Here is a 26758-nt window from a genome sequence, read left to right as displayed (position 1 = left end):
ATTACCAACAGAACAAACAAACCTGGGTCAGAACAAGTACAGTCAGAATGCTAGGCAAGGATGGCATGAACATTGGCCATGTAGTCAAGAGACATCAGCCCCTGGAAAAGGACATCGTGCTTAGTTCAGTGGAGGGGCAGTGAAAAAAGAGGAAGTCCCTGGATGAGATGGATTGGCACAGTGGCTGCAACTATGGGTCAAAAATAACAATTGTGAGCATGATACAATACCTGGCAGTGTATCATTGTGTTGTACACAGGATCGTTATGAGCTGGGACTGACTCAATGTCAACAACAACAACAGCATGTCTAAGACTTAAGAAATTCCAGTATTGAAAGACCCTGTAGAGAAGGTGAGTATGCTGGATGGTAGGGAAAAATCTATGAGAAAGTAGGAGGGAACCATGGAGCTAAGGGAAGCATGTGCTTAATCAAGACGCAATAGTTAGCAGTGTCAAAAGCTGGTCAGGAAGGCAGATAGGATATTGATGATACTTCTAGATATATTCCTGTTGGCCCAGAAACTAGGTTAAGTATTGCGTGGGAGATGGGTATTGAAAATGCCTTCACACACCTTGACTGTGAGGGGGGAAAAAGGTATATCAATATCTGTGGATTAAAAAAAAACCTCACTGCCATCAAGTCAATTTCTATTCATAGCAACCCTGTGGGTCAAGGTATGAGTCCCCCGTGGGCTTCCGAGACGATAACTCTCCATGGGAGTAGAAAGCGTCCTCTCTGCTGTGGATCCCTGGTGTTGTTTTTGTGTTTGAATGTTTTTAACAGTTTTGTTAGCGCTTCTTCCACGCCATACAATTCAATAATTCAGTCAGATCAAGAAGAGTTGTACAATCCTCACTACATTTAATGCTAGAATATTTTCTTCATCCTTGTCCTCATGGTTATTTATGTAATTATTGTTTTTCTAATGGCGGCAAAAATGTACTCGGCAAAACTTTCTCCAGTTCCACAACTTCTACAGGTATAATTCAGTGCCATTGTTTATCCTCTTTCTGCTGTAAGACCATCATTGAGATCTTTTTCCAAATTATTCCACCACCGTTAATATAAACTCAACGTCCCTGAAGCAACCATTCTTTCTCCACCCGTGGTAACCGTTGGTCATGTTTGATTTCTTTCATTCTTTATTTAAGGGCGTTTTCTTGATATAGCATTCACATGTCATCTACTTCCATGATTAAATCTCTTTTAAAATGCGTTGCATATACATCACCACAATCAGTTCGCGTGCTGCCTCCCCCGGCCACATTCATGACTCTGGTGGGTTTGATCTGCTGATCTAGCTCAGTGCTTAACCCACTACACTACCAGGACTCCTTTTCTGCGGATACATTAAAACGAATCCTTACAAACCTATGGAGCATTTTGTTTTGTAGTCTTTGTGTGTTTCTGTGCCTCAGAAACATTAAATTAAAAAAAATAAAAACTATTAAATTCTACCACAAAATTGGCCTGCCAATATTTCACGTTTTAGCAATCATACATTTTATTTGCACTTTTTGATCTTTACCATAAAAGAAATATTTCCACTCTCAATGTTCATAGGATTTTAATAAATGATTCTGGGAATGCGTAGGTGGTCTCCTTTGCATAGCAAGCGACTGAATATAGGACACTTGGGTACAATTTACAACCCAGTGAATTGTTATGAGACCCCAGACTTTACTTCAATTTGTCTTTCAAGAAAGCTCTTTGAAGAATGTGCCCATTCTGCCCCAACTTCCCAAATGGCATTTAATTTCATGTGTGCCTCCTTTCTCTCTCTCTCTCTCTCTCTCTCTCTCTCTCTCTCTCTCTCTCTCTCTCTCTCTCTCTCTCTCTCTCTCTCTCTCTCTGTCTGTCTCTCTCATCTCCCTATTCCTTCTATTTTAAATGGCTCTCTGGATTTACAGTCATTGGAAGAAAATGTGGAGAGGAAATATTAGGAAGCCAGCTATAATTTTAATTGAATTGTTTCTATGAAACACTGTCTCTGTCCACAGGAATGTCCTTTCCAATCTAGTCTACTATTCTCCTTTATTAAATTACCTAATATTTAACTTCTTTTTGTTTTTTTTAGCTAGTCAGTATTACATATGTTGTCATCATCTTTTTCTTTTCATTTCTTTTAAAAAATCATTTTATTGGGGGCTCAAACAACTCTTATCACAATCCATACATCCATCCATTGTGTCAAGCACATTTGTACATTTCTTACCATCATCATTCTCAAAACATTTTCATTTTACTTGAGCCCTTGGTACCAGCTCCTCATTTTTTCCTTCCCTCCCTGCCCCTGCTCCCTCACGAACCCTTGATAATTTATAAATTATTATTTTGTCGTTTCTTACACTGTCCAACATTATCCTTCACCCACTTTTCTGTTGTCTGTCCTCCAGGGAGGGGTTATATGTAGATCCTTGTGATGGTTCCCCCTTCTACCCTCCCCCTCCCTCCACCCTCCCAGTATTGCCACTCTCACCACTGGTCCTGAGAGATTCATCTGTCCTGGATTCCCTGTGTTCCCAGTTTCTATCTGTACCAGTGTACATGCTCTGGTCTAGCTGGATTGTAAGGTAGAATTGGGATCATGATAGTGGGGAGAGGAAGTATTAAAGAACTAGAGGAAAGTTGTATGTTTCATCGTTGCTACACTGCACCCTTTCTGGCTCATCTCCTCCCTATGAAATACTTCTAACTCAGTTAATAATGTTTCTAAAATTCCTTAAACCAGTAATCATTAACTCTTTCATGAGATAATCTATTATATTTACCTGAAATAATCTAATATAAGATTTAAGACAAGTATTGACTTTACTTTTATTTTTTATGTTCTTGTTGCCATTGAGTCAATGCCGACTCACCGTGACTCCGTGTGTCAGGTTAGAATGGCCTTATAGAGATTTCTTTTTCAAAAATAGTTTTATTGGCATATGCTTTAAATATCATATGATTTCCTTGTTCAATCATATTAAGAAGAGTTGTGCAGTCATTACCACAATCAATTTCAGAACACATTCTTTCTTACGCATGTTGTTAGTTCCTGATTCCCCCTACCCTCTCCTACCATACCCCTAGCTATTTATTAACTCAGTTACTGTCTGTAGATTTACCTATCTGGGATTTCATAGAAAGAAAATTATGCAAAATTCAAACAAGAAGCATATAAACAAAACAAAATAAAACTCAGCAACACTGCACAAAACATAGAAAAACCTCAATCAGAGAGCAAGCAGACAATATTAAAATCTGAAATGACTTTAAAATGGGCCAAAAGGGAGATCAAATGATAAAGTATTACATTTTAACTTAACTACATCTTCCATAATGCACTTTACAATGTTCTTCGTCTGATAACAAGGCTATTCACATGCCTCCACTGTGGTCGGAGGGAATTCATCTGAAGCTTAATCAATGGAAGACCCTGCCAATGGATTTTGGGCCTTACAAATGGATTCTGCAATCTAAGTGTTCACAATTTCAGCTCTAATACCATTCCCTCCTCCAGATTTAGATTTTATTATTTATAATCCTTGGATCACATAGACTGGTGTGTTTCTTATCTGTGGACTGAATGGAAATGGACATCTCTCTTAGATGGGTGTTTGTTTTAAGACAGCCTTTGAGGTACCAGACACTATTCTTTCTGATAGCCTGGCACCTTTGGCTTTCTTCACCCCACTTTGCTATTGTACCTATATCTTCAGGGGAGTAAGCATCTCTTCATGAGGGCAAGCACTGAGTAGGGTCATGTCATAAAAACTAATTGTTCTTGGATTGAGGTTAAAATTAAGTGTGAGGTCATTGGGTTTTCTTGACTGTTATCTTATGGAGCAGATTGGCAGGTGATTTTCCCACAGAGCTTCTGTCTGTGTTCAAACTGCAAACTTTTCAGTTAGCAGGTGAACGCTTAAGTTAGTGGCACCTTGCATATTATATATCATCTTTAATGTACTATGAATAAGATATATTATGAATCATGTTACATATTCTGCATAATGTAATATATAATAGAATAGAATATCCAGTCTAATATATAATATACATAACATACTAGATGACATAATATATATAATAATAACACATGTTTTATTTGTTTCAAATTTGTTATTTACCTTTTGTATGCAGGTCCTGACACTAAACTAATGCAGAACAGTGGTAAAACTAAATTTAAAAGGACAAGCATTGACAGACTGATGAATACTCTCGTGCTGTGGGTAAGTTACCATGACACATATAGATAATATCATTAGCCATTCTTATCTGAATACATTTCTTATATTTTGCTAGGAAGCATCTTAGAAATTCCCTTCTCCACGAGAAATTTGTATTTTGGGGGTTTTCACGTGGGGCACAGGTATAATGCATTTACTTGTTAGCTTTGGAAGATTTCTCAACCTTGGAAACATTTCTCGTTAGAAGTAGATTGATGTTTATGGTCATTTTCATGCTTATAGAGATTCTCCATGTTCCAAAAATTAGACTCTAAAAAAATGAAATGGAGATTTTGAGATTGTTGATCTTCTGTTGCCTTACCTCTGCTCAAGTCCTCTCTGTGTAGTTTATTAATAGGGCTGGTTTCATGAGTATGCAGTTACACGGGGTCCCATGCTTATTTTAAGGATCTGTTGTCATGGTCTAGAAATGATTAACTATTTATAAACATGGGACTCCACCTTTAAATTTTGCACCTGCAATTTATATGGCCAGTTCTGCTATGAGTTCTTTGAGACCCAAGTCGACAATTTTCCTTTTTCATGAAGGTGTCTAAACCTTCTTAGCCTACGGTTCTCTCATACCTCTGAATCATCTAAATGGTTTTCTCGACTATCCGATCCTTCTGTCATCGTCCTATGTAACCTCACATAGCTGATTTGATTGTGATGTTTCTTTGTGGAATATTGTTCTGCTTCCTTAATTAGATTTTTAGCTTAAAGATGAGGACTGAAACATGAGGCTAATGACGGATACATTTCCCAATCAGCCTCATCACAGACGCACAACCATAAAGAATCTGTGCTCAGCGTACTTGATGGACAACATAATAGTTGAACTCTGAATAAAGAAGAAAGAAAATGAAAACTTCTTGGGCACAAAGTGTTGGCCGGGTTGTGATTAACTCTCAAGAGTGCCCTCAGACCTGAGGCACCTGCATGGCTCCAGCCACACTCTCTCCTTGGGGCAAAGTCCTAAGGACTAGAGGGCTATGTCTATACAGAACCCGTGTCTCCCCTCTAGGATTCCCAATTTGAATTTCTGGGGCTTTCATGAGGGTCGTGTCATTTTCTGCCTCAGAGTAGATTGCTGGCTGTGCAGCAGGGACTGTTCTCGCTTTTCAGATTGGGAAATAGAACGAGTGTTTGGGGAGTGGGAAGCAGAGTCCATTGTGACATGGGAGCATTCACTGTCAAGTAAAGGTGACCTGGTGATGAAGTGGCTGAGGATCTGGCTGTGAACCATGAGATCAGCACCTCTACAGGAGGAAGAAGTACTTGATTCTGGAAAGGTTTACAACCTTGGAAACCTCGTAAGAGCTGTTCCACTTTGATGTGTAGGCTCACTATGAACTGGAATCAACTTGATGGTCATGGATTAACAGAGCCTTGGTGGTGTAGTGGTTATGTGTTGAGTTACGATCCTCATGGTCAGCAGTTCAAAACCACCAGCAGCTCTGCAGGAGAAAGACCGGGCTTTCTGCTTTCATAAGCAGTGACAGTCTCAGAAACCCACAGGGGGTCGCTGTGGGTCAGCATCGACTCAGTGGCAGTGAGAATGTCTTAAAGTAATTCTTCAGTTCAGAGAATTTCTAGTGTCGTCCATTTATGAGAAAAGAGGATATGGTGATACAGGAACAAAATTGGGGAAACTTTTGGGATTCACCATTTTACTTTTCTTTGTCATAGGGTTTTCTATTATTGTGCAAAATAGTCCCCCCACCCACCCCAACTTTGCATTTATATGTGTCTATATTGTCCATGAGATACTAAAATAGAAAGCAGTCCCGGAAGTTCTTCGTAAGCTTTCTTTTATAAAAAGCATTGTATTGGTGGGCTCTTGCAGATCTTATAACAATGCAGCATTCAGTGATGAACATATGCTTTCTTGAAGCAAAAAATGAAATAGGAGGAAACGTCTTCCTCCCTCATCAGCAAGGCACGAGTTCCCATCACACCTTCTCCAACTCAGGCCTTACCATGTTCATCTGAGACCTTGAACTTGGAAAAGACTGTCAGAGTTCACTGACAAACTTCAGGTCCCTTCCCACTTTTTCCTGTATTTGAAAAAAAAATTCAAAAGCCAAGTGCATACCACAGCGTGTTTTCATGAACCCTCTTGTTCCCCACAAGGAAGGCTTGTGTTTCCCGCTCTATAGCTGGAATCTGCCTATGTGAGTTCTTGAATCATTTCTGTTTTCTTCCTTTTGCGCTTATGACTTGAGTGATTATATAATGCATCCCCCATACTTTCGAAGGCACTTCAGCAACTTTTTGTTTTAACCTGAGTGCCTAAGTGGGAATGAAACTCGTTTTCTTTTATTTTGCAGAATGTTTAAATATATGCATTTATCACCCATCACAGAGGCGAGGTGACTTTGGTTTGTGGCCATCGACAAGCTGTGTCGTTTTGTTGTTGTGTTGGCAGCTGTGGCTGAGGTGACCCTCAGCTCAGGCTGGTGACCCATGGGCTGCGGAGTTGGCGAGGTCTTCCTTCTTGCAGAGATTCTCTGCAGGCTTGCGTTAGCAGCCAATCACAAGATGCTCGCACCCACTCATCCACCAAGACCAAAGCAAAGCCAAACCACTGCCAACATAAAACCTACCGCCATCAAGATAATTGGTCCTCATAGCGACTCCTGTGGAGGGTTTCTGAGACTGAACCAGTACGAGAACAGCCAGTCTCAGTTTCTCTTGATGGGGAGCTTGAACCCATGACCTGTGGTTAGCACCACCACCAGTGCTCCTTACTTGTCTTATCAAGGCTCCTTTGAGTTTCTGGGCTTCCGTCTCATTTGCTTCCTTTTTCATCTGCGAAGTGTGGAAGGCTAAGGATTGTTTCGATGGGAGAATCCAATGAGAACAATGTATGGACAGGATGTAGGGGAAGCGTTTCCCTGACATAACATGTCCAGTTTTACTAGTATGACGAATGGTAAGTTGGAAGAGTTCTGCCTGGGCTTGCTTGTTCATCAGATGATTTCTCAGAGCTCGAGGTGGCGTCAGCTCATGAGGATATGACTAGTTTGGGGTTCAAGTCAACCTTAACCAGACCTCTCTTCTCATTTCAGATTTTTGGGTTTCTGGTATGCTTGGGAATTATTCTTGCAATAGGAAATTCGATCTGGGAGCACCAAGTTGGGGACCAGTTCAGAACTTTCCTCTTTCGGAATGAACGAAAGAAGAATGCTGTGTTCTCAGGATTCTTAACGTTCTGGTCCTACATCATCATTCTCAACACCGTTGTACCCATCTCTTTATACGTGAGGTAAGATGACAGTTCACATTGCAGGGAGGCCAATGTATTCAAAGGCCTTTGCTTCAGAGAACCTTGTCCTCTCACCCCATTTTTTCCCCCAATTACAGCAGTGAGATAGAAGTCTTGCTGTGACTCCTCGTGACCTGCTACATCTGTTACAAATGAGGCAACTAAGCGGTTTAATCTGTTTAACTTTTAAAAACACAAAACAAGCTCCGCTGCTGTCAATCGATTCCAGCTCACAGTGACCCTGTTCCGATGGAGTAGATCAGCCCCAGGAGGTTTCGAAGGCGGCTGCCAGTTTTATAAAACCAACTGCCATATCTTTCTCCTGCAGAGGGACTGGCGGGTTTGAACCCTGAATTTTTTTGGTTAGCAGTCAGGCGCTTGAACCACAGTGCCACCTGGGCTCCTGTTAGCGTTAATCTTTTCAGACGACAATACGTACATTTTAGTTTGTTCTTGATTCAATTGGCTTTGTTAGGGATGTTTTTCTTTGAACTTTGTGGACTCCCAATATGATCTCATGCAACCTGGTTAATTAGAATTGGGTTGATGCTGGATTTAAAAAAAACCAAAAAAACAAAGAAAGAAAAAAACATTTAGAGAGATCTACTGACACCATGCCATCCTGACACTAGTCTCACACCAGATACCTGGATCCAAGTTCTCATTGTTAGGCTTCCTAGCTCCCTAGCCTTGGGCAAATCACCTCACTTCCCAGTGCCCCTGTTCTCTCACTTTTTGATGTGGAGGTAGTAATAGTTCTACTTTCAAGAATTGTATGAAGACCAAATAATTGAACATATGCACAACTCGTAGAAGTATGCCTGGCACACTGTGATACTTTAATGGATATACATTTCCCCCTATTATTATGGTGACTTACAAACGAGTACCCAAAGGAATGAAAATATAGTGGGTGATATTGGCCATTGCTTAGCAAGTAGAAGCCTGGCTCTTCACTCCTACTTTGCAAGTTCATCTGTCATGTCTACATCTAGTTCAACAAGCTAGAGCTAAACTTCTCTCTCTCTCTCTCTCTCTCTCTCTCTCTCTCTCTCTCTCTCTCTCTCTCTCTCTCTCTCTGTGTATGTTTGATAACTTTTATAAGTTTGATCAGTTGAGCCTAGAATCTGCTCTTAGCTAGTCGGATGCCTAATCTCACCCACACGGAGGCAGACAGTCCAAAAGACACTGGGGCCAAGATGGGACTTGGTTGTGTGACACTCCCCTTCACCAGGATTTTAACAATGCACAAAGTTACCAGCTCTAAATCCTCACTAATTTTTATGAGCTTCTTTTTTCTCTCTTTCCAAAATCCTGGCTAGGATGAAGCAAGGGCAGTTTAATGCATACCATCTAGCCTTGTTTTGGAGAGTGGTCAGGAAACTGAAATGTCAAGTTGTGGGAAATTGACTTGAAGTGGTGGCATGTGGCCACAACACCACAAATTGCTTTGGGCCTTCTGGAGCTGTGGTCAGAGCGGGCTCTAGTTAAACTGTATCCTACTGGCTCATCTTTGATGCCAAGGCCCTCTCATGCTTGTATCCAATTATATAGTTGGTGGTAAATCCTACTCTTTGCCAGAAAAGCAGTCAGCTTTTCAAGCGTCCCTTTTATGTCTTAAATGAATAATAAGTGCACAGACTGGCTTACCATCTGCACATGCGCAATTTAGTATGTCTTCATGGAAGGAGTATATTCTGTATACACTTTCATTGAAATGCATTGGCAGTTTTCATAGTATAGTTTGACAAATGGTTTTCCTCCTCCTCCTCCTCCTCTGCCTCCTCCTCCTCCTCCTCCTCCGCCGCCGCTGCCTCCTCCTTCTCCTTCTTCTACTTAGAAACAGGCTAGATCCCCAGAGGAGCATTCTTTCTCCCTCTAATGTGTCTCCTGGAGTGATCGAAAGCAGATCAATTAAAAAGGGCAAATTCAGGTTCTGGTCTTGAGACTCCCTACTAGCTGTGTGCCCTTGGAGAAAGCACTTAGCTTCTCTGTGCCATATGCTTGCCTGTACAACGATGTGCATGTAAAATTAGGGGATTAAAATAATTGATTTCTGAATTTCTTTCTGCTCCAAAATAGCATCACCTTCTCTGTAAGTGGTAGCACGGTGGTTAATTGCGCCGGGGCTAACGGAATTGTCAGTGGTGTGAACCCACGGGCTGCTCTGTGGGAGAAGGCCGTGGTAGTCAGCTTCCTTGAAGATTCACAGCCCTGGAAACCCATGGAGGTCAGAACTGTCCACCCCATCCTCCTTGTCAGCAGGGGATTGTTGTGAGTTAGAACGGACTCTACGGCAGTGGGCTTGGTTGAAGACAAGACCACACTCACTACCATGGAGCCAATGCTGACTTATAAAGACCCAGGGGGGAGGGTGGGTGGGAAAGGGGGAACAGATGACAAGGATCTACATCTAACCTCCTTCCTGGGGAACAGACAACAGCAAAATGGGTGAAGGGAGATGTCAGACAGGGCAAGATATGACAAAATAATAATTTATAAATTATCAAGGGGTCATGAGGGAGAGGGGAGTAGGGAGGGAGTGGAAAATGAGGAGCTGATGCCAGGGGCTTAGGTGGACAGCAAATGTTTTGAGAATGATGAGGGCAATGAATGTACAAACGTCCCTTACACAATTGATGTCTGTATGGATTGTGATAAGAGTTGTATGAGCCCATAATAAAACGATAATAAATAAATAAAAAATAAAAAAGCCCCAGGGGCTGCTCAGAGCTGCCCCCATGAGTGTAGCTGTAACTGAAACTCTTTATGGGAGTAGGAAGTCTTGTCTTCTGTCCTTTGCTTATGCATTTGACTTTGTATCTTTAAGTGAATTTGCTCAGTGGTTTGAGTTTGGCTACACACATAAACACTGGCCGCTCTAGCCTCTCCAGCGGTGCCCCAAGAGAAAGGTTTGTCGATCTACTTCTGTCTGAAGATGAAAACACACCAACACACCTTCTGGTTATTGAGTCTACGCAGACTGATGGCGATCCCACACTTACAAAGTAGAACAGCGCCATCAGGCTTTCTTGGTTGTCATGTCAGTGAAAGCAGATTGCCGGGCTGCTGTCCTGGGAAATTGCTGGGTGGGCTTGAACTGTCCACACTGGGGGTAGCAGCAGAGAGCAGGCGGTTTGCCAAGAACTTCTGGTGGAACAGCTCGACTGTTGTAGCACTTTGGTTGCCGTGAGTTGGCGTCAACTCCATGGCCGTGGGTTTGGGCTTTGGTTTACCTTTTGATTGTAAAAGATCTTCACACAACTTACCTCAGTCCTGTCTCCCAACAACTTTTGAGGTACCTCTAACCCAGCTTGTGTAATGACTGAGGAGGTGATTTGCTCCAGATCATGGCACCAGTCAGTGCGGACCCAACAGCGAACCTCGGGCTTCCTGACATTTGGCACAAGGGGGTTACCTCTGTACCCCAGTGCGATTTATGACCCTGCAAAGATGTCAAGGTCGGAGCAAGACATGCCTCTGATAAAGATAAATGGGAGCTTTCCTCTCACAAAATAAAAGTAATAATTCTAATCTTAACTCGAAGGAAAAAGCATCCCAGGGAATACCAGTTGCTCAGGCTGTAAGACTGAGACGGAGGGAATAAAACATTCCCAGGTATTTCTGCTCCGATGCATGAAGACATTCCACAAAAGTTTCTAGGGGGCCGTTGAACAAATATGAAGAATAAATTCGTGCAATCTGTCCCTTGAGGATAGGTGTCCCCAAGTTATTCTAGTACACATGCTGCCGAAGCAAGCATTCCCCCAAGTGACTCGGACTTTACTAATAGCAGGTGAGCCAAACAATGTTGACTGTGGGACAGTATTTCTCTGCTGTTGATTTGCTCATCTGCAGGGTTAAAACACACCCACCAAAGTCAAAGCCATTCACACCCATGATGACCTTGTCAGGGGACCCAAGACTGGAACTCTGGAGGGGAGCAGCCCACCTCATCTGGTGGATTTGAATCACTGACCTTGTGGTTAGCAGCCCAGAGTCGAACCCACAGGGCACCAGGGCTTCTTAAAGCACACCCCGCTACTGTTGTTATTGTTGTTTAGCTAACACATTATCTTAAGAAATTCAGCTGTGGCACTTCCAAAGAATTTACTTTCAAGTTTCCCCTCTTCTTTCTTTTTTTTCCTAAAGCAAGAGAATCTCATTTTCAAATTGCTACGAAATGGGACATAAAGTCGTACTCCTAGGATGTTCAGGCAGAGAACATGAAGGGTCCGGATGGCTAATTCTGAACATTTGGCACTTTTTAGCCCAAGGGGTAACTGTTCCCTTGCGGCGCTCCTAAATCCTCCTTTCTCAAACAAAAGGACACCCTACCTCTGCGAGTCAGAATACGCTTAGAATGTGTCTATCGGCTCTTGCGGCAACATGGAGGAACCAAATTCTGTTTTGTTCATTTGGCTTTGAGCCTCCAGGCTGATGCCAGACGTTCAGGTGAAGGAACACTTTAGGTGATCTGCTCAGTTACCTGTATCCTGTCAGCCTAAGGCCAGGTCTACCACATGCCTCCATTCTAGTTTTATCTTTGTGACTCGTTAGTTGTATGACCTTGGATTAGTCATTTAACTAACTCTCCAGGCCTAAATGTCCTTATTGCTGAAATGAGGGACTAGAAGGCTTAATAAGTGAATTCACTCAACACTGACTTTCTATGACAATCAAGGCAGTGTGGCCCATTATGAGTGTTAATGTTAACATATATATTATTAATTTTTTATTGGCATATAATTAACATAACATAGAATTCAATAGTTCAATCATATTAAGAAGAGTTGTGCAATCACCACCACAATCAATTGTAGAGCGTTTTCTTTTTTCTTATTTTCATTATAATTGGGCCCTCATACACCTCCCACCTCCCCGGCTGTGCCCATAGGTAATTACTGACCCAATGACTGACTCTATAGATTTACCTCTTCTGGATTTCATACACTGAAGAGACATACTGATGAAAATCAAGAAACAAAGTAAAGACAAAAATTTAACAATGACAAAATAAAAGAGAAAAACCTCAATCGAAAAGAATCCATTTAAGATTAAAAACTGGAACAAACTAAAAATAGGTCTAAAGGTATTACATTTTAACCAAACTGCAGCTGCCACAGTTGACTTTAGAAAATGCTCTGAGTGATAGCAAGGTGATTCACATCCGTCCACTATGGTCAGAGGGTTCATTCTTGAGGGGACCCTGCAAATGGCTTTGGGCTATCCAATGTCAGCCACAACCTGCTGTAAACTGGGTGTTCAGCATTTAAGCTCTGTTACTGTTTTTTGTTGGTTTGTTTCTTTATTATTATTATTATTTTCTCAGAAAGGATAGAACTGAAAAAGAAGTCGGTTTGCAATGCCAATCTTTTAGTTAGCAGCTAAGTACTTCATTGCATGACCGGAGTTCTTGAATTTCGGAATCAGCCCAACCCATTGCTACCACGTCCATTCGGACTCACAGTGACCCGTACAGGGTTTTTGAGGCTCTAACCCTTCCAAGACTGTAGATTTTTGTAGCCAACAGCCTATCTTTCTCTAGCAGAGTGGTTGGGTTTGAACCACGGACCTTGCAGTTAGCAACCCAGCACTTAACCCACAATACTACTAGAGTTTTTTTTTTGAGTCTCTAAGTTTTACAGGAGCAGATAGCGTCTTCGTCTTACTCCTTCTAGTAGCTGGTGTGTTTGAACCGCTGACCTTGCAGTCTAGCACTGTTGCTGCAGTGCCCCTGGGACCTCAAGTATAAACAAAAGTTCCCAAGTAAAACTCTAAAGAAAGAAAGAACAAAGATAGATTTGATTGACATGAAAGAGGACACTTATGCAGGGCAAAAATAGGGCACATGATACATTAAGTGAAATATCCACATTAAAAAATAATTTTATTGGGGGCTCTTGCAATTTTTATCACAATCCATACACATATCCATTGTGTCAAGCACATATGTACATTTGTTGCCATCATCATTCTCAAAACATTTGCCTTCACCCTGAGTCCTTAATATAGGCTCCTCTTTTTCCCCCCTCCCTCCCCACTGCCCCCTCCTCATGAACACTTCATAATTCATAAATTATTATTATCTTGTCATATGTTACACTGTATGACATCTCCCCCACCCTCTTCTCTGTTGTCCATCCCCCAGGGAGGAGGCTATATGTAGATTTTTGTAATTGGTTCCTCCTTTCCACCCCACATTTCCTCCACCCTCCAGGTATCGCAACTCTCACCACTGGTCCTGGAGGAGTCATCTGTCCTGGATTCCCTATGTTTCCAGTTGCTATCTATACCAGTGTACATTCTCTAGTCTAGCCAGATTTGTAAGGTAGAATTGGGATCATGATAGTCATGGGGAGGAAGCATTTAAGAACTAGAGGAAAGTTATGTTTCCTTGTTGCTACCCTGCACCCTGACTGGCTCGTCTCCTCACTACAACCCTTCAGTAAGGGGTGTCCAGTTGCCAACTGATGAGCTTTGAGTCTCTACTCTACACTCACCCACATTTACAATGATATGATTTTTTTGTTCTTTGATGCTTGATACCTGATCCCTTCGACAGCTAATGGTTACACAGGCTGGTGTACTTCTTCCATGTGGGCTTTGTTGCTTCTGAGCTAGATGGCCTTTAAGATCCCAGCTGCTATACCTTTTGATAGCCGGGCACCATCAGCTTTCTTCACCACATTTGCTTATGCACACATTTTTCTTCAGCAATTGTGTCAGAAACATGTGCATCATGGAATGCCAATTTAATAGAACAAAGTGTTCTCGCATTGAGTAAGTACTTAAGTGGAGGCCCAATGCCCATCTGCTGCCTTAATACTACACCTATAAATATATGCACCTAGATCTATTTCCATATATATATTTAATGAAGAGCCAACAACCTTTGTGGATATAAAAATCTTACAATCAGTAGGAAATATCGTAACACGCTGATACACTGAGAAGGGGGAGAAAAAGAGAACATACTTAGATAATTGTGAGGAGAAATACAATTCGATAGTACATTTTAAAGAAAAAACATTTCAGCTCACTGGTAAGTAAAGACATGCAAAACAACAACAAGGTACCATTTGAACTCGCACATCATATGAGAGATGATTGCCAGCACTCTCGTGGTAGGAGCGGAAATTGTCGTAGCATTTCTGGCAGTTTGGTGTTCGGCATGACAAACATTGAAAGATGTCCTATCTTTCGCCACAGAGGTTCCGTTTCTAGAGTTAATCATCACCAGGACAGGAGCTGTTGGTCACTTCCTGGTCAATGAACAGAGGTCGATGACAGGCTCCCCCTGTTTACACTCACTCGATGAGGGTTGGATTAGAGCTTCAAGGAGGTACTATTTTCTAGCCCTGTTGGCAAAGTGGCGTTACACCAGACAATACACTAGACAGAAGGTCCTGGAAAACCCATTTGTCTAAGCCAGACCGCCGAGAAACGTCTTTACCAATACTTACCAGAGGAGATGCAAACTCGTCAGCTACACAAGAAATCTGGGCCTGTTTAATGTAAACTGAGTTACATTAGGGAGTGTTCCCCTATATATGTTGGCCTCGACTATTATTTTATGGTGCTGGGAGGAAATGAAGGAGAAAGGTAAAAATCTCTGCCGAGGTGCTTCTGAAGATCCTTAAGGCCTAGGGACAGAGAATCTACATTTTCTAGACTCTGATGATTTTGACAGACTCCTTACTTTGGCAAAGTTTCGTGTGTTCTGAAAGTGATGGAGCATTTCTTCCTTCCTTCCTCTCCCCCCGCCTCCCATTTTAATGGATGTCAGTGTGGAAGTAATTCGTCTGGGACACAGTTATTTCATAAACTGGGATCGGAAGATGTATTACCCCGGGAAAGCAACACCTGCGGAAGCTCGGACGACGACGCTGAATGAGGAGCTGGGCCAGATTGAATACGTTTTCTCTGACAAAACAGGCACCCTGACGCAAAACATCATGACTTTTAAAAAATGCTCCATTGACGGGAGGATCTATGGTAAGGGAAGCAATTCCTTGAAAAACAAAACAAAAATAATGGTTAACAGTTTTCTTAGATTTAAAATTATATATATTGTTTTATAGAAAGCAACTCTCTCTCTCTCTCTTTTTAATTAAAAAACCCAAACTATCACTCCCTTTCAGATTAGTATAGTGAACAGTGGGTGGCACCTGGCCAGCACCCGGTAAATAACTGTCAGATGCATGTTGACTAACTTGCACGGAACTTGGGATATTGGCAATTCAGGAGTAGAGAAAGCGGCTCAAGCAGATGCTCTCTGGGGTTCTTTTTTGTTCTATCCCTAGGTGGTCTGTTCTCTGGTCCCCAGTAGACTACATCCCAAGGAGAACAAATGATTGATTCAACTGACTTATCTCCATAAAAAATAGTATCTTTTACTTAATTCCTGTTCAGTTTGGGATTTCCTGTTAATGACTGTGCCTATCTTCATGTGAATAGTCATTTCTGAGAATTCATACTCTGGAGGGTCATCTGGGTGGCCACGCCCTATCATTCCCACCCAGCTGCTCTCTGCACGCCAGGGTGTTGCTGTTGTCGGTTGCCCTTGGTTCTTGGCAACCCAAGGTAGACCCACGGCTGTATAATGGTGGAGACAGTGCCTGGTCTGTACCTACTCCATGATTTTTGGAATGTTTGGGATCCATTAATGAGGTGATTGTGTCAGTCCATGTCAATGTGGGGTTTCCTTATTTTTGGGTTTTTTTTTTTGCAGACCCCTTACCAAACATGATAATCCTTTTTTGAGCAATGGGTCTTTCCTGATAACGGGTGCCAAGACAATGATATGTCAGGTTACATGCTCTAAATTTGGGTTTTCCAAAGCATGAGCTTCACGTGAGACCCTTGTCCCTCCTGCTTTGGCCAGTTGACAGACAAGTCACCCACGGAAAGTAGCAAGGCTCTGTGCAAGCCTTCTCTGGGGTTGCTGTGGACTCCCGAGCTCCCGTCACCAGACCGTTGATATCCACGTTCCTAACATGGATATATTGGGGAGCGTAAGGATCGTCAAGAAAGAGGGAGAACTTTCTTTGGTCCCCTGACGGGCGGCCTCACACACTGGCAAATCTTTGGAAACAAGATCTGATCCTGGACAAAATGAAAAAAAGCAAACAAAGGAATTTGAATTTCTATGTAGTCCTGGCTTTTGACCTCCCTTCGCTACCCAGATTCCATAACCTTGGGTCCCATGATTTCCTCAGCAACCCTCCTTTCTCAGTTCCCTCTCCTGCCATCCCTGGGTGTTTTCCAGGTGGTTTTTGACCGGGAACTTCCATAAGTCCTCTGTTAAACGGTACAGGTCTTAGCCAAGATCAAATGACTAACTAATTTTCTTTCAAGTAAAACTTTCCCTTTAAGAATGTTGGCTGGCATTTATTTTCAGAAGCTTTGAAAAAATACCACCTTAAGCCCAGATGTCATTTAAATGGGAAAAATTCAGTCAGAAGATGGATGATATTTGGAATATGGGTGAATTTTTGGATTCTTGTACCAGGGTCCAAGGCTCTAAGAATATCCCATTGTCTATGGCCATACCACCCTGAACGCACCCGATCTTGTCTCATAATATCCCATCTGGGAGCTGATCCTAAGGCAACAGATAGATATGTGGGCCACCACTTACGGGTGACGATGTCTAGCACTCCGCTTTTTGTAAGAAAGGTCCTTGACTTTCCGAAAGTGTATATTCCAAGGTCTTTCCAAATCTCCTGTCAGTTTGTATTTCTCCTCATACAAAGCCAGGCAGTAACAGAAAGAGTTGTCACCCTCCAGACCACTCATTAATTAAATATAAGACTTCTAATGCCATTAAACTACAGCCTTGCTCAGTAAGACCGTCTCAGGATAGAGTGGATTCGTTTATGTCATAGATCTGGGGTTTGGGAAAAGTTGTCGTTCTATTCTGATTTGCCTAACTCTTCTGCTGTCTGGCTCAGAATTGCTACTTCCTTAGACCTCTTTCATTTCCCTTCACGTCCATTGCCGATGGAGCCCTGGCGGCACCGTGGCATAGTGGGGTGCTAACTGCAAGGTCAGCAGTTCAAAACCACCAGACACTCCGTGGGAGGAAGAGGAGGCTTTCTACTCCCATGAAGAGTCACAGTCTCAGAAACCCACAGGGGGAGGTCTCCTCTGTCCAGTAAGGTCACTGTGAGTTGAAATTGATTCGATGACAATGAGACAACCCCCCCCAATTGCCAATATTATAAGTGGTTTATTTGAAGGGGGGGTTATTAAAAGCAACAGCTTTTAAAATATTATTATTTTACTAGAGTTATTACATGGGGCTTATGAGTGGAAAATAACCACAATGTGCTTAAGAGTTAAATTCCAGGCGCAGGTCCAGGTTCATGCATTAGTTCAAGAGCCTCCTTCCCCACAGCCACACACAATTCCACATTCGGATCTGTGCCCCCACCCACAACACCAAATGACTCTTTGTCAAGTGCTTTGTGGTCATAGCATTGTGTAAGGGCAAAAGAGACTTGCGTTTAAAACCCCACTCAGCTGACTTCTGATTTTCAGTTTAGTCATGCAACTTTAAACTCTGTTCTTTTGTTTCCTTTTACAAATAACTCGACTGCAAATCCTCATCTTTAAGTTCATTTTCAGGATCTGTTAGTGATCGTGTATGCTCCTGGCACATGACTGATGCCTGTAAGTCTTATTATTGCAAAAAGTATCATAATTACAATTACATCCTCAAATGCCAAGTAAAATGACGGGAGGGGACTCAACCAAATGACCCCCAATAGGAGAAGGCTAAGATACATGAAGATCCATTTAGAGTCATATAACAAAATGAAATTCATAAAGAACTTTCAATGATAGGCGCAATCCTCACACTGTCAGTGGTTAGATACAGTAGGAACCCAACATTTATGAAAAATATGATAAATATATAGCTATATGCAACATGCAAAATCCACTCCCCAAAGCGCCCAAGCCCATAAACACTAGGTATCTCTGAAGGATAGGATTATTAGTACATTTTAATTTCTTTTCTAAACATCTTATATTTTCTAAATGTCTGTACTATGCATATACGAGTTCTACACCAATATGTGGCTGTGTTCTCTGTTTACAAAAAGTACGGATACCTCTTGAAGTGTATGCACTTCAAGTAACCCGACCTTGATGGTACACAGAATAGCTGCCCCTTAACCACAACAGATAAGGAGACACTCACCAAGTTCAAGTACTAGACTTGAACTGTTCTGGTTGTCATCTTGGATTCACCAGCCATGGGAATCACACGGAGGGCACACATCTGCCTTTCCTTTTGCAAGTGTCACAAGCAGCGTCACAACAGAACGAGTCACTTTATGGAAAAAATACAATTGGGTGCTTCTTTGCTTTTGTTACCTACCACTTCCAGCTCTAGATTCAGATCTCTACATATGTCTAGGGCTATGGCTTGAAAACATTCAAACTAAAAAGTCGCCATTTGAACTCGTATTGCCATGGAGGATTGGCACTTTAATAAAGGAGAGTCTTCCTTAAAATTGATGGCACCGTGTGCCATGCCTGGTGCTGCTCACCTCAAGTTTAGCAGTTGGAGCCCAGTGGTTGCTTCCCAGTAGAAAGACAAGGCTCCCTACTCCCGTAAAGATTTGTCTCAGAAATCTGCAGGGGCAGTTCTACCCTGTCCTGGAAGTTCACTGTGAGTTAGAATAGCCTCAATGGCTATGGTTTTGGTTTTTTTTAGAAAATTAAAAGGCAAAAAACTATTATTGAAACTATACATAGCAAAACATACCCCAGTCCAACCATTTCTTGATGTTCGATTCAGTGGCAGTGCTTACAGTCTTCAACAATTCTCAACGTTCGGCAACAATTCCCCTCTCCCTTTCTGAGTTCCTGTTCCTCCTCTGTTAATGTGAACTCACTGCCCCCAGAGTTCCAATCTAATGTTTGGAGTTGCTATTGTCAATTTGTTTCCATATAGATAACTCTTTAAAGGGCATTTTCTTACTCCTCAAGGCATACTATTATTGGCTTCTAAGAAAACTTTGGGGAATATTTTTTATTTACAGTTTAAAGACTATTTCGGATGAATCATTTTAGAGGTTCATCCAGGCTTCCGGCTCCAGAAGTCAGGCGTCCACAAGAATTAGAAATTGTTTTAATTTCTTTCTCTTTTGACCAGGATTCATCTACAGAATTTTGGATCCAATGATTCCATCATTGTCACGAGGCATCACCGGTGCTTCTGTCTCAGAGTCAGGCAGGGAGTTGTTCACAGAGGGACCAATTTCACTTACTTCTCATTTTCAATTTTGTTTTGGCAGGTGAAATACACAATGGTCCAGGTCAGAAGACAGAAATTACTAAGGTATGGAGGTGATACATGTTTATTTTTAGCTTTAATTTTGAATTGCATATGTCCTTTTAAAAACGATGAGTTCCAAGAAGCCAGATTTATGCTATTTTGAGAGCCAGTGGATGTATAGCATCACAAAATACATCCACGTGGCTAAAATTTCTTCTCAGGTAAGTCCTCAAGTTTCCTCTGTATCTTAAAATTCTTTTAGAAATATTGTACATGTGAAAATAAACATAATTAATCTATTTTTTACACAGGTGGGGACACACTCTACATACTGCGATTCCATTTTCTTTTTTATCTTGACATGTAGTTTTGGAAATGTTTCTTTTTCTGTTTCGATTTGATCACATTTCCCAATGCTGCCCTCCCCTCTATCAATGAGGAGGAAGGATTGGTACTTGGTGAGTTTTCTGCAGTATCTTTTGTTCCCACAGCTCTTTATTTTCATCTTAATTTTTGTACATCGTCCATGAACAGATCACTCTGTTCTCTGCCTGTTCCCTCCCGAGCTCTCTAGAGATCTGCCTGATGCTGTTGTTTCATAAACTTTATGGCTCCAGTCGGCTTTCCTTTAAAATGAATGACCAAATACGTGGCTACAGTTTTCTTCTGCTCCGTGGAAAGTGGTGACAGCGCTCCATGTTCTGTTCATTCGCCCTCTGTGTTCCTATAGGAAGAATATCATTGTGGAGTCCCTGCAGCCGCTCCCTTTTCCTTTATTGAAAGGCCTACGTTGACCAATCATGATTTGTCATTGGCATGTGCTTAGCTATTCACGTATGCCAGACACTGGACATAGGTAAAGTAGAGGGTCAGCCAAAAAAGAGGACGGCCCTCAATGCGATGGACTGACACAGTGGTTGGTTACAACCAGGGACTCAAACCAAGGAGAGACGGTGGGGATGCTGCAAGACCAGGCAGTGTAATGTTCTGCTGTTAGATTTCATCGCGTCCATTCTAACTCCTGGGGCCACAATGAGCTGGAATTGACTACATGACCCTTCACAGCCTCAGAGTCTTTGCTAACCCAGAGTAAGATTGATCTTGGAAACACCACTCTTTTGGAATCCCTGGTTTAACTTAAGACCCCCTCTACTTATGCTACCAAACCACGCTGAGGACCCTCTTGCTGACAGCTGGGGGGGGGGGGTCACACCTTTTACCACGGATACAAAGAGGGTTGCTTTTAAGAGTTGTGAATCCGTGACTTCTTCTGATACCTTCAACCATTGTGAGCTCTTGCTCCAGCCCCTGCTCGCTGCCTCCCCTGGTGTCTCCCTCTCCTTTCTCAGAGGCTCGTCCTTCTTCCCCATAAGTCTTCCTTTCTCTCCTTCTACTTCTGTCCTTCTTCTCATCGTTGACAGCAACCAAGAACAAAGAAAATAACAGCGACCACATCAAAAGGTCTAACATATTGCTAACTCAGAGTGACAGGTACCACTGATTCTTAGTTGGCCCAAGGCGGCCATCTTTACAGAAGCGGGCTGCCACCTGTTTCTCCCCTGGAAAGGCTGATGCTGAGCTCTTAAGCACAGCGCCGCTAGGTCTTCGGTTGGCAGCAAGTCTGTCTAGCTGATAGGCTTAATAGTCTACTAGATTCTCTGAAGATGGAGTCTGCCTTTTGTTTCTCACTCTTTCCCTCTATGCTTTTTGTTTGATTTTCACCCCCGAGGGTGAGTTCTTGCAAGACAGAAATGCTGACTGTATTCCACCCTTAGCAAATAAAAAGTCCAAATAGTGATCTGCCTCCCGATTCCTACTTTTATCATTTCAGAGCTTCTTTTTTAGTACAGTAAAGAAGTCCTTGGTAAGTGAGAAATAGAGCCCTGGAGTGTAGCCTCCGACAGCCACAGCCAGTGAAGACTCCCTCGCGTCCTCTCTTTACAGACTCACCGATGGCCACCCTCACGGGCTGCTTCAACCATCCTCTCGGTTTGAAAGTCTTTCCAAATGGCCACCCTCACTTTCGCTCAGATGTCCCTGCAGATGCTGTGCCCTCTGCCTGAAGCTCTCTTGCCTCGGTCTTCTCTCTGGACAGTTCTTACTCACCCCTACATAATATTTGTTCTGAGAATCTTTCCTTGACACCTGTGCCTCTTTCCCTGGCCTACTGTCCTTGCCTCCTGAGAGCACATTGATATTGCCTGCTTACTGGTCTCTATGCTGATAGAATTGACTTTCATGGAGGGCAAAGGGGGCATTTGATTTACTGCTATGTCCCTAACATCCAGAGCACTGGCTTAGCTCACCAGAGGGGCATGATAAATACCTGCAGATGAATAAGGATGCAGTGTTAGTTCAGAATACTGCAGAGCACTGTGTATTAGTCAAGGGATGGTGGTTGTGTTGGACAGGGTTCTCTAGAGAGACAAACCAGATTGCCGTAATTATATATAAATATATTTATAAAGATAGATATATAATTCAAGAAATAAACTGTTAAATTATATACATATAGATAATACAAGAAATTAACAGTTAAGTTATAAAGCAGTGAGACACTAGCAGTCCTTCAAGTTTTGAGAGCTTCCAGTTGCCAGTCCCCTTCTGTAGAGAGAGCTGGGCTATATATATCCAGGCAGCAAACAGCAAGGCAGGTCCCCAACTGTCATCAACTGTCGGTCCCCAGCTTCAGAGATGAACATTCCAGTCGTGTGGGCTTAAAGGGACTTCAGCTTACAGCGACACAGTCCACAGGCTAGGCATCCCACAGGTAGTGTACCCCTTTAAACTGAGGCACAGAACAACCAAGGTGAGGCTCACCGAGCCATTTATCCCTCTGCCCTTCAGTTAATCCTACTTGTGTTTATCGGCCAGGCTGGCACAATCAACTATAGCAGTGGTCTACGTTGAAATTGTATGCGTATGTGCAGTCAGCCCTGAAGTTATAATTAAACTAAATGCGCTCTCGTTTTAGTAATTTTTGTCTTCTCACCAGAACAGAAGGACGCGTCCTTCGTGTTTTAAACATTTGAGGTGGTTTGTAAGAAATAAACTCAGACCACAAGATGGTGTAGCTGGTGAATCTTTAGTCGTTTCTCTAGCGAGGTCTGAGCAGGGTCTCTGTACGGACACTTTCGCATGGAGACATCAGTTCACCGTCAGAGGGCTAGGAAAGTCTGTCAGTAGACTCATCCAATTCCACCTCAAGCTTTGTTGATACAATCAGTTCACGTCACTTAGATTTTGCTGCCAAAAATGTTTTTGAAAACAAAACAATAATGACCTCATTTGGGGAGCTTTAATTTTTTCCTTTTTTAATTTTGGAGTTGCAGTAAGTATGTAGGGACCCGGATATTTTTCTTCTTCATTGTCCTTGGTGAGAGCCATTGCTTTGGCGCCTGGCTCTGAAATGAGAACATTGTTTTCAACAGTAACAATGAAGCAAAAAGCCGGTGTCGTGCCAGATGTTGGAGGTTGAAAAATCGGACAACCTCTAATAATACTTAAAGGGAAGGTTTTAATTTTTGTGATTTTGAAGGATTGTTGTTGGATTGAGGTCGGTAGTTTTGTTTTTTTTACTCTTATGTTACTCCCTTACAGAAAAGAGATCCTGTGGACTTCTCCTTCAACCCCCTAGCAGACAAATCATTTCAGTTCTTTGACCACAGTCTGATTGAATCCATCAAGCTGGGTGATCCCAAAGTGCACGAGTTTCTGAGATTACTTGCTCTTTGTCACACCGTCATGTCCGAGGAAAATGGTACAGGTGAGTGGATGGAAAGTGTACCTGTAGCGGTACACTTGCTTTCCTTTTGCAAATCAGGGTTGATGTTTTTTAATTAAAAAATGTTGGGGGGGGGTGGAGGATTTGCTCGTTAATGGTAGACAGTTACATAAGGGGTTAAGCTCTCCCTGGTTTGTCTTTGTATTTATTTATATCCTGGATGTTTTCCAAAAGATGTGGAGAGTCCTACACCACACAAAATGAAATGAAAGGTTTAGCTCCAAATATGCGAATCTAAGTAGATGAACGGTTTCATATGAGGGAGGGAGTCGCATTTGACTCTGAGCTTCCTGGTAGTCTTATTTCCCGGGAAACAAGAGTTGACTGACCCAGCTTCCATTATTAGTAGGTACATATAACTGAGACAGAGGACCATTCACAGTAAGTAGGCTTAAAAAAAAGGTCAGTATGTAGACTCATATAATTTCACATGTCAAAGTCAGCGATTCAAATCCACCAGATGCTCCTTGGGAGAAAGATGAGGCTGGAGACTCCTGTAAAGATTTGTCGCTTTGGAAACCGCACGGAGCGATTCTGCCCCATGCTATGGGGTTGTTATGAGTCAGAATCGATTTAATGGCAAGGAGTTTGTCCTACCTTGTTGCTAGGATGCTGGGCACGTTGTTAGCAGTATGTCAACTAGCAGCATGGTCTTCTGCAGTGACGAGCTTCTTCGGAGCTTCCAGATACAACAGAAGATGAAGAAGGTCCTGGCAGTCCAGTTCTGGATTGTCCACTAAAATTGGCCACTGGAAACCATAGAGTAGCAGCAGAGCGAGCGTCTGATCAAATGCCAGATGAGCTCCTCAGGGAGGGAGGCACTGAAGACCACCCTCGACGAGATAGACCGACACAGTGGCTGCGACAAAGAGCTCAAACAGGCATGATTGTGCGGACAGCACGGGACTGGGCGGTGTTAACTGTTGACATGATGTGGCTTTGAACTGGGACTGACTTGATGGCAGCTAACAACAACACCATAAAAAAGTTAAGACTCCCTGGGTAAGCTTTGGGTCACTAAGTGGAAGCTTGCTGATTTAAACCCATAAAGCATTTCATGGAAGAAAGACCAGGTAGTCCATCTGTTTCTGCGAAGATTTACAGTCTCAGAAACCCTACGGTGCAATTCTGTGAATTCCTGAAGGGTTGCCATGCATCCGAATCAACTTGGAAGCAACTGAGATGCTTAGAACGCAGGGTTAATAGCGTAAAACAAAATCACCAAGGCCATTTGAGTTTGAAGCTGTGAGGCAGTTAGATAAGGGCACGGGGAAATCCCGTCTTGTTCCAGTCTCTGCTCTGGACCAGTTTTTGCTCGGCTTTGCTCCTTCTGCCATCGCCTCTCAAGTTGTAGTTGTTTGTTTTGTTGTTGTTGTTGTTGTTGTTGTTGTTGTTTGGTGCCTCTGACTGGGTTCCAACTCAAGCTGAAATTACTGCCCATGAATTTCAGCTGAAAAGTGAGAGTACAGAGAGACTATACCCATGTACAGGTAATCATATGTGTAGGCACATGTGGTATGAATGAAGATAAGTAAAAATAAGTAGAGCGACAAAACCATAGAACCTTTCAAATAAAGATATCAACATTTGAATCTATTCTTTCTTGACATATCTTCCTGCTAGGTCTGTACACATTTAAAGGTATTGCTTCCATCTGTGCACTTGAACTTAAACCATGGCAAAATGGCAGTCTGGGCATCATCGAGGGACCCAAATCATGTCCTTTTAAACATTCTTTGAGTTTTGGCAACAGAAAGACATATGAAGGGGCAAGATCTGGGCAGCAGGTGAATGCGGTCAGGTTGCCCAATGAAATTCTCGGAGAACAGCCCCTGCTACTTCCTAAGAGTAAGCAGGTACATTGTTACGATAGAAAAGCATTCCTCAGGACCACTTCCTTGATTTTTTTTCCCTCGCCAATATAGGTTTCCATTTTCTTAAAAAAAATTTTTTCCTGTAAAACTCCTGTGATCATCCTGCATTCTTGGAGAAAATGTCTCCCCGAAAGATTGCCTGTTTGGGAATCCCATAAATCAGTGGCTGTAACCTTCTGAGCTGACCTCTGTGCCTTGAATCAAACTGGTCCAACGGATCCTTTAGGAGGGCCACTGTTTCGATTGGACCTTGTTTCCTCCTCTTTTTTTTGGAGGGCACCTCAAGGAGACGAAGACAAGTGTATGAAAGTGTATTACTGAGAGAGCTTGTACACAACCACACACTGATTCTAGTGACAGGCTTTGATTGGATTAACACACTTAGTGTGGGATCAACTTGTGCATATATGAACTGGAACCTGCAGTAAAAATGCTTTTTTTTAAAAAGATCATTTTATTGGGGGCTCTTATAGCAATACTTCAGTTGTATCGTGTCTATTTGTACATTCATTGCCATCATCATTTTTTAACCATTTACTTTCTATTTGAGCCCTTGGTATGAGCTCCTCTTTTTCCCCTTCCTCCCCTCCTCTCCCCACCTTCCCTCTACCCTCCTGGCATCGCTGCTCCCACTTATGTTCCTGAGGGGTTTATCTGACCTGGATCCCATGTGTCAGGAACTCTTATCTGTTCCAGTGTACATGCTCCGGTCTATCCCTCAGTGCAAGGCAGGATTGGGGTCATGATAGTAGGGGGTGAGGAAGTCTCAAAGAACCAGAGGACTAGTGTGTGTTTCATCGGTGCTGTACTGTGCCCTGGTTGATTCATCCCTTCCTTGTGACCCTTCTGTGAGGGGATGTCCTATTGTCTATGGATGGCTTTTGGGTCTGTGCTCCAACACTCCCCTTGTTCTGATGTGTGTTACCTGATTCCGTTGACACCTCATGATCACACGGGCTGCTGTGCTTCCTCCATGTGGGCTTGTTGCTTCTCTGCCAAATGGCTGTTTGTTTAACTTTAAGCCCTTAAGACCCCCGATGCTTTATCGTTTGATAGCCGGGCACTATCAGCTTTCTTCACCACATTTGCTTATGCACTCATTTTGTCTTCAGCTATTGTGTCAGGAGGGCGAGCATCACAGAATGCCAGGTTGTTAAAACAAATGTTTCTTGTGTTGAGGGAGGGCTTGAGCAGAGGCCCAAAGTCTGTCCACGTCTTCAATGCATTGCCATATAAATGTGTGTACATGGGCCAATTAAATATATTAATTCAACTATGAATTAATATATTCACATATGTACACACCTAAGTTTATACCTCTATCCA

General features: G+C 42.5%; 1 protein-coding gene across 1 annotated transcript in view; it reads left to right on the top strand.

The window, feature by feature from the left end:
* ATP8B4 (ATPase phospholipid transporting 8B4 (putative)) overlaps positions 1–26758 on the top strand; it is a 272810-nt gene that overhangs the window by 169777 nt on the left and 76275 nt on the right. Inside the window, exons 12-16 of the mRNA XM_075530752.1 lie at positions 4129–4217; positions 7286–7482; positions 15272–15480; positions 19794–19837; positions 23375–23540. Coding sequence (XP_075386867.1) covers positions 4129–4217; positions 7286–7482; positions 15272–15480; positions 19794–19837; positions 23375–23540 — 705 coding nt within the window. The remainder of the gene's footprint in view (positions 1–4128; positions 4218–7285; positions 7483–15271; positions 15481–19793; positions 19838–23374; positions 23541–26758) is intronic.

This window comes from Tenrec ecaudatus, chromosome 14 (genome assembly GCF_050624435.1).
Source record: "Tenrec ecaudatus isolate mTenEca1 chromosome 14, mTenEca1.hap1, whole genome shotgun sequence".
Classification (NCBI taxonomy): Eukaryota; Metazoa; Chordata; class Mammalia; order Afrosoricida; family Tenrecidae; genus Tenrec; species Tenrec ecaudatus.
The sequence above is the reverse complement of the archived record's forward strand: the minus strand, read 5'-3'. Positions and strand labels throughout refer to the sequence as shown.